The sequence below is a fragment of the Parasteatoda tepidariorum genome, chromosome 2 (genome assembly GCF_043381705.1).
Source record: "Parasteatoda tepidariorum isolate YZ-2023 chromosome 2, CAS_Ptep_4.0, whole genome shotgun sequence".
Classification (NCBI taxonomy): domain Eukaryota; kingdom Metazoa; phylum Arthropoda; class Arachnida; order Araneae; family Theridiidae; genus Parasteatoda; species Parasteatoda tepidariorum.
The window spans coordinates 88,714,932-88,723,851 of record NC_092205.1 but is presented as its reverse complement, the minus strand read 5'-3'; the positions used below and the strand labels follow the sequence as shown (position 1 = coordinate 88,723,851).

General features: G+C 28.8%; 1 protein-coding gene across 1 annotated transcript in view; it reads right to left on the bottom strand.

The window, feature by feature from the left end:
- The window catches only part of LOC107452906 (mastermind-like protein 1), a 33,488-nt gene extending 25,179 nt beyond the window's left edge, over nt 1-8,309 (bottom strand). The window contains exon 1 of the mRNA XM_016069531.3: nt 6,898-8,309. Coding sequence (XP_015925017.2) covers nt 6,898-7,152 — 255 coding nt within the window. The 5' untranslated portion in view covers nt 7,153-8,309. The remainder of the gene's footprint in view (nt 1-6,897) is intronic.
- Nucleotides 8,310-8,920: the final 611 nt, after the last annotated feature.

Here is an 8,920-nt window from a genome sequence, read left to right as displayed (position 1 = left end):
AAGGGGGGACAATATATTTATTTTTTATGAAATTTTTGAAATTAATTTTGTTTTCACTTAATTTTTTTCTTTAAAACTGAGCTATAACATTTATATATGAAAGTTTTATTTTTAAAAATAAAACTTTAACATGCTTTCAAGCTTTGAAATTGAGAAAAGTTATATAAAAAAGAGAAACAGTTATATGTCTCTTAATGTATTTATTCGTATAAGAAAATCCTATGCAAAATACTGTAAAGCTATCAAATGTAAAATGAAAAACCGAGCTATAACATTTATATATGAAAGTTTTATTTTTAAAAATAAAACTTTAACATGATTTCAAGCTTTAAAATTGATTACCACTTAATTTTTTAAAATAAATTTAATGAAATTGAGCATTGATTTGAAAATGAAAATTCGGTAATTTGTGAATAAAAATTTATTTTATTGCATAAACTATAATTAACTTATGATAGGTATGTAAAAATACAAATTGTATTGAAATATTTATTAATAAATATCTTTATGTAAGAATTGCTCTCAGTACACAATGTTCATTCAGATAGCATTTTTTTAAATAAAAATCAGTATGATGTAAAGTTTCTTTTTATATAATTATAGAATAAAGTTCTACTTCACTTTTTCATGTAAAACATTGAAAGAAGCGCCAATATCAATATAATTAGAAATTTCTTTAATTCATTTTTCTTTCCTTTTTCATTTTATTTTCACTTATTCAAAATTGATTTATCAAATCACTGGGAAATAATGCTATTATTTAAACAAGATAGCAATCATAAACTGTTTAAAATTTTAATTTAATGTTTGATATTTCTTCATGTTTAATGCTTTCACTGTGGATATTACTTAAATCCCTTTAGTATTTAATTTCTTTATGTTTCATACTTAAATTTCTTTATGTTTAATGTTTTTTATTATTAATGTTTGATATTTCACTCTGGAATAAACTTGTTATCACAGGTTAATAAATAATGAAGTTGTTCTGCAAGAATAACTTAGAATAATGTTTCCTGATTATAGAAGTGGGTATTTATAAATGGGTGTTTACTTTTGTCTAACTAGATAGCAATTATAAACTGTTTAAAATTTTAATTTAATGTTTGATATTTCTTTATAAAAAAATGCTTCGCACATTTCTTCCATTTGAGTTGGAAGAAACCTATTTCATTCCGGGCTTTTTCTTTACTATGGAATAAACTTGCTATTGCTGGTTAATAAATAATGAAGTTGTTCTGGAAGAATAATTTAGAATAATGTTTCCTGATTATAGATGTGGGTGTTTATAAATGGATATTTACTTCTGTCTTAGGAAAATACCCAAAATCCTGGTTTTTATAATTTGTTGTTCTTTTTAAAGCATATAACGAAGATTTGTCTTACTTATAGTTCTGGCTTATAGTTCTTACTTATAGTTCTTCAATTTTCAAAAATAAACAGTAAAGCTTAAAATACATAAATTCCAGAAAAAAAAATTTAAACAAATTATTAAACACCCAGTAGAGGAGCTACATTATCGCATTACAAAGTAATGTAAAAAGGTTGCATTGTGTTATACACAAAGTAGACACTATGTTAAGTGATTTAAATGAAGGTTGGGTGCTTTTCAAGAAATTCCAAGACTATGGCTCATGACATAGATTTTTTCCAAAACTATGGCATAAACTAGATGAAATGGAAGAAATGAATAAAAGCAGGCAATGGTTTAAAATTTCTTAAATTGTTCCTTTCTATAAATTTAATATAAGTAATAAAACTAAAACCAGAAATGTCATATCTAAATTTAAAAAACTAACAAACTAAACAACTATTTTATTTAAAATAAATTAGTTTTTTTTTTCAATGCAAGTTTAAAATTCTTTGATATTTTGCTTAAATGGCTTTGTTTTTCTTTCTGCTTCTTATTAAAAATAAAAAATATAACTTTTTTAAAGTCGATATTTTAGTGAAATTTTAAAATTTCATTTTCAACACAGAAAATACTAAACTATGCAATTTAATTTTTATATTAATGAATTATTTTGAAAACTATGAGCAAAACACTATTCAACCTTTAGACTACAAGACAATTTAACAAGAAGTAGTTATTGTTAAAAAATAATCATATATTTAAGTTAAATTTATTAAGATCTTGTATAACTGTCATCAATTCTATACAGCACTTGTCATGGGGACACCTCCTGTTGCAGGTGACCTTCCTTCTTCGATTACGCCTAGTGATTATATGTCACTAAGATATGCTTTTCATAAGCCTTTCAATGTCTATTTTACTTCTAGAGATGAATGGCTCAAATCTCCTAGGTGGCTTATGGGCAATAGTCACCGATAGATCTAGGATTGATCTTAAATCAGGGACAGGTATTTGTTCCTATGTTGATACCAAACTTCACTTTCCTCTTAGTAGTTACGCCACTGTTTTTCAGGCTGAAGTCTATGCTATAATCTTTTGTTGCAGGGTGTGCACTATCTAAATAAACCTATTTACATCTGCTCTGAGAGTCAGGCTGCTCTTCTATGTGTAAATGTGTTCAAGGTGTAAATTCACCTCTTCTTTAGTGAAGGAGTGCTTCTCAGTCCTTTGTGACCTTTCTACTCGTAATAATGTATACCTACACTGGGTATATTGGTACTCCTGGTAATGAGCTGGCTGAAGAATCAGCACAGGTTGGCTCCAGTAAAATTTTCTGTAGCCCTGAACCAGCTTTGAGGATTTCGCCTGCATAGTTCAGGGCATCTTTTTTCAAGCTCTATTGAGAAATTACAAATGAGCATGATGGTCAAAGGCAAACTAAGGAGTCAAATCGTGACTGTCCTGGTGTACATTAAAGAGCTTCTTAAACTTAACAGGAATAGCTCGAGGAAGATCATTGGTCTTCTCACTGGTCACTGCACCCTCAGGAGACACCTCTACAACATGGGCATTACACCCAATCACGGCTCTTGAAAATCTTAGTAATATTAAGCTCTATATTTTTTAATTAATTACTAATAAATATATAAAAACTGAAAAATTTACAACCAATTTAAATTAACACATGAAGCATATTGTGCAAATATCATTGTAGCACAGCTATATATGCATCCGAGAAGGACAAAACTTTTGTAAGATAAATTATCTAAAATAAATTACTTAAAATCTAAAGAAAAAAATTTGAATTTAAAAATTATCTCAGTTAAGATCTAGTTTTGAAATAACAAATGTTGAGAATCATGAATAGAAATGAGAACTGCAGGATGATTAAACCATAGCCACTCTCAAATAAAAAAACTACAATGCTTCCAATTATTTACATGTTTAAGTGACAGAATTTTTTTTCTTGGTAATTAACTATATAATTATTGCATGAAAAAAAAAAGAAAGAAAAAATCTTTGACTTTTCCAGGAATATAAGGTGAATTTCAATGAAAATTTATATCCATGCGTTAAGGAGACTAAAAAACTTTTCATCAGAAACCTTTGATTTTTTTATATTTCAAAAGCCAAATATTAGATTTTGTGAGTAAAAAATATATCATTGAATAAGGATTGGAACATGGCAGTTTGAGAAAAATGTGAATTTTTAGAACAAATAACAGGTTGCGTAACCAGATTTTTCAACAAAAAATAAGCACCTTTTAAGTACTATTTAAGCACTCAAAAATATTTTTAATCACTTTCCAAATTAAAAAAAAAATCATAATTAGGGTCTGTACAGTAACAAATTTTTTTTCTATCATTCAAGTTTTTAATTTATAAATATCAATAAAATTGAAAAACATTTTCGAAAACCTGACATAATCATGACAAAATAACTAGTTTCTGAAAAAATTGTGAAAAACACACATTTTTTGTACTTTACAACGACAATTGACAACTCTGAACAAAAAAAGCACCTTTAAGGGCTTTTAAAAAAATGTAAATTAAAAATAAACACCTTCAAGCACTTTTCAAAAATGCTATGCACCCTAAATAATTAGAATAGATGTTACGGTGATTTTCCAGGTATGATAAAGGAATTTTGTTTCGGCAATCACTTATAATTTTATTGGTCTTTTGCGTATGGTTTTTAAATTTTTATAGGATTAAGTACGACATTTAAATTTCGAATTTGAACTATAAGTTTTAATGTGTTCGATTTTTGACGATTTCATGATAATTGACGTTGTTTCCGGCAATTTCTACTTGTTTTTCTTTATTCTGATAATTTTAATACGGTGTTATTACGACAAGCGGGATTTTTGATTGATGGAGTCATTTTTTGACATTATCAATTTTGATCGATTAGATTGTAAATCCACATCGTTTATTGATCGCTTTCTCTGCAGCTATTTGTTGGTTCTTGACCATTTTCTGGTGGGGTATTTTTTATTCCGATGTAATGGCTAACGAATTTCATGTTTTAGTAATAACTTTTTCATGCGTTTGATTCATTATGATTCCATCGTAAATCCACATTAATTTTCAATCACTTTTTCGGCGATTACTTATCGTTTTTGTATTCACCTTGACATCGTTTTTTAAAATCCTGACAAGTTTAATAAGTTATTATTACGACATGCAACATTCGAGAATTACGCTCATTTTAAAACTAATTTATACAATGTGCAAATTTAACTGAGGAATTATTTTTAATTTATAGTTTATCTTTAAAAAAGTTAAGATTTTTTAAATGATAAATTTAAAAACTTTTTATATTTTAGATGTCTTAAAGGTTATGCAAACATTTGTGAACACTGCCCTTTTTTATGATAGGTGCCTCTGCTCTTTCTTAGGGGTAAATAGTGCCCTGCCCTTTTCAAGGTCTAGAATGAACACTAAAAGGTACTTGCAATTTGCAACATCGTCAACCATTATCATCGAAATCGTTCAAATTTAAATATTTTTTCTCATATTTTTATAATAAGTTATATTTGTATTTTATCTCATTCTTTCTAATGCTCTCAGGGGAGCATTCTAATTCTTTTTAATGCTCTAATTTATCTAATGCTCTCGGGGATGCCTGTAACCCCTAGAGAGCGTGTCCCCAGGTGGCGGATCCGGGAATGCCTCCTTTGGTTTACCACAGGGTGGATCTGCGGACTAAAAGGCAAAAGTTCAATCTTTTCGGAGGTAATGTCACCCCTCTTCTATGAATAGTGCAATAGACCATGTTACCGCGTCCGGGGTAGCCGACGCGCCAGGAGCTGATGTCCGGGCACTTGGCGAGAAGTTTGCGACGAGGACACTCAATATCTTACAAATCTTGTTATCAAGACTTTTGGAGGACTCTAATCTTTGCACTAGCGCTGTATGCATACACAAGATAACAACATCTAATTCTTTGTAATAAATCATTACGTAAAAACAAATTTGGAAGATACCAAAGTGACTTCGGGGCAAAGTTAGCTCAAATGGTCGTCATAATACACAAATAACTAATATTATTGTGATAGCTGAAAATTTTTATTTGGATAAAAAAAAATATTGTGATAGATTTTTAAATAATCGATATTTTTTAGAAATACAGTCGAACCTCATTAACGAGAAATTGCTCAGTGTGAAATACCACTCAACATGAAACAAATAATTGGTCCCGTGAGTCAGCAATCAATTATTATTGTGTATTACATGTTAAGCATGAAATTTTCATGCTGATTATTACTTAACATGAAAGGAAACTAGACACAACACAGATTCATAAGCATGTGAATTAAGTGCCAATTATTTATTTTGAACAATCGTAACCACCCATGTTAGAAGTAGCAGATGGGCAAATAAATCGGGGGTCTGTCCAGGTCGAATTTACTACCGTTTAGCGCAGTGTTTTCAGTACAGCGCGAGAATCTCGCTTATTTTTTACTTTTCTCACATTAAAAAATGATAAAAAATGATAATGATTAACGTGAGAAGATCGCACACCCTATTAATCAATTTCAAAGAGTGCGAATCTCGCGAATTTTGGAAAAATTTCGGCTTCTGCCATTTTGAATAGAATCCGTTTAACTTCTCTTTCTTGATCTTTCATTATTTTCAACATCGATGCTTGTTATCCAGCTTCCCTATTTACTAGTATTGTTTCGAACAGGTGCGAACAGCAAAACACAATAACTTTTTGAGATCTCGCCCTATTTTTGAGAAAGGGTGAGAAATTCTCTCTCATTTTTTTCTGTAATGAAAACACTGGTTTAGCGGTACCTTCACAAATTCAACTTTAGGAAAAACGGCAGTTTCACAAATTCAATTTTAGGAGAAACGGTAGTTTCACAAAATACTTTTTCTTAAAATTTTATTTTTGTATCCCTTAAGAAATGATAAAACCATATTTTTGAGTTGATTTTTTAATATAATTTTTCACAAATTTGTCTTAATTTTCACAAAATAGGTACCTCTCAGAAAAACCTAGACAGACCCCTGTAAATAAAATAGTTAAATAAAGTTATTAAAATGTTTAAGCTTAATTTAATTTTTGGTACATAATAGTATTGTTTAGATACATAAATCTACAGGGGTCTGTCAAGGTTTTTCTGAGAGGTACCTATTTTGTGAAAATTTAGACACAATTTGTGAAAATTAAAAATTATATTAAAAAATCAACACAGAAATATGGTAAAAATATGGATTTATCATTTATACAATAATAATAATAAAAAGTATTTTGTGAAACTGCCGTTTTTCCTAAAGTTGAATTTGTGAAAATAAACGGTAGTAAATTTGGCCTAGCCAGACCCCTGATCTAATACATAATATGTATTAATACATAATAAATTGTCTTCATAATGTATAAATCTGGTTAACAAAAATAATTATGATAGCTAATACTATCAGGTTAAATTAAATTTTGTAACTTGTAGGTTACGGTGACCAATATATGTGCTGGTGACAACCCGAGAAAACATGGTTTCTATACATTGTTAGTAGCAAAATCAAATAATACTTACCATAGGTGTTTTGTTGCTATCTGATATGGAGTCTTTGTATGAACGATGATGATCACTTTTGTTTTTAGCTTTTTTGGCTTTAGATTCCAGAAACCTTTGTCTGAGCAATAAAGTCTCTTGTCTCTCTGTTTCCCGACTGTCATTGGCATTTTGTTCGTATTTAGGAAAACGATCACTGTGAACAGTACGATAAATTTCAAATCGACGTTTTAAACGCTCAACTGTCTCTCTCTTGGGAGGCAAAACATCTCCCATAATTTTGAAATTAAAAAAATTGAACCTTTCTCCAGATTGTTTTTCATACAGTGATGCTTTTCAAGCTGTTCACTAGACTACAATCTTCATTACACATTTTTCAGATCTTGGACGGAATTAATTCAATATTTTTTTTTTTTATAAAGTAACTTTCAAAGCTGTTTTTCTTGAATTAAAGAAGGTTATGTTTCATAACACAATAACAATGTAGTAATTAAATCTATTCATGTTATAGTGGTTTGGCACATTTTAAGTGAAAATTTTTTGAAAAGATTTCACTACGGAGAAAAAAAATAAACACAACATTCAAAGAAAAAACAACAAATACACGTGCTATGGTAAATTTCCCATTTAATCGATGGTGCTTTCAGACACAAGTCAACGTCCCATAAGCTTCTAATGACCAATCTGAACCATTATTTCCAATCTGTCACATTCACAGTAATTCTTTTCTTAAGATCACAGGAAACAAATATAGAATAAAATTCACGTACTAAACAAAATTTCATGGTAAATTTAGATTGTACCACATCATAAAACACAAAGCATCTCCACGTCCTAGTTAAAATTTTTATGTTGTTTATTTGGGTTTCATCGTATTTTCTGCGCATGCGTTGTTACTGTAGGAGCACTATGGATTAATTTTGAATACATTCAAACAGAAATATAATAAGCAATTTTCGAATAATACTTCAAAGAAACAAATTATTCTCTTTGTTAGATCAGGTCGACATTACAGAGATTCGTACTTTTTTTTTTCCCAATGAGCAATCAATTCATTGAAAGATGTTTGCAAGAAATACTGACAGTGAAAGCGTAATCTATCAGTATTTGTGACGTCATTAAAAGCCGCCAAAAGAGATTCTATTTGGAAGGAAATAAAGAAATCAAGAGCAGGGCTTAATAATTACAATTACATAAAAATTTCTTGATTTCAAAAAGAATTTGTATCGTGTAACTAGAAAGTTTTTAAAACAAATTCCTTACGTTCTTTAGACGATAAATGCGCCAACATTGGCAACAAGTGACATACTTTGATTAGCTCTTAAGAGAAACACATTATTAAAGATACCACCTGATAAACATCGCCAAATTTAATCGCCAAGATTACTTTACAATTGAATCCAGCAAGGGTATGAACTGATTTATGAAGAAAGACCGGCGCTGAGCAATTTGGCGCCTGAAGCTAGAGATAAACGACACCTGGGAAGTTTGAAACGAGGGGAAAAATGAACCTATGAATGTTTGGAAGAATGAGAATTAAGGGGATTTGCTTTATGTTATTAATAATTTCAATCATGGAACAGACGCAAGATTTATCGCATTTTTTATTTCCATCAAATTTTTTAAATTGAAAAGTTTCTTTTAAAGAAAATNTTTTTTTTTTTTTTTTTTTTTTTTTTTTTTTTTTTTTTTTTTTTTTTAATTTATCATCTTTGAGAAAATCACGTAAACGTAACTAAAACAAAATTTTAGCGAGAGACATTTTCCGTAAATAGTTGGAAAAAAAATGTTTTTACTTACAGTTAAAATTTAAAAAAAAAACTATAGAAAATTGCAAGTTAAAATTGTTAATAATTTTAAAAAATAAAAAGGTTTAAATTTTTTTTAAAACTAATCTAAAAGTTATCGAAACATATTTCATATAATTTGCTTCAGAGATATAAATAATTAATTAAAACTCTAAAATAATGAAAACCCTTAAAGAAATAATGCAAATTTTTAAACTAATAATGCAGAATAATACAAATAAACATAATTATAAAAA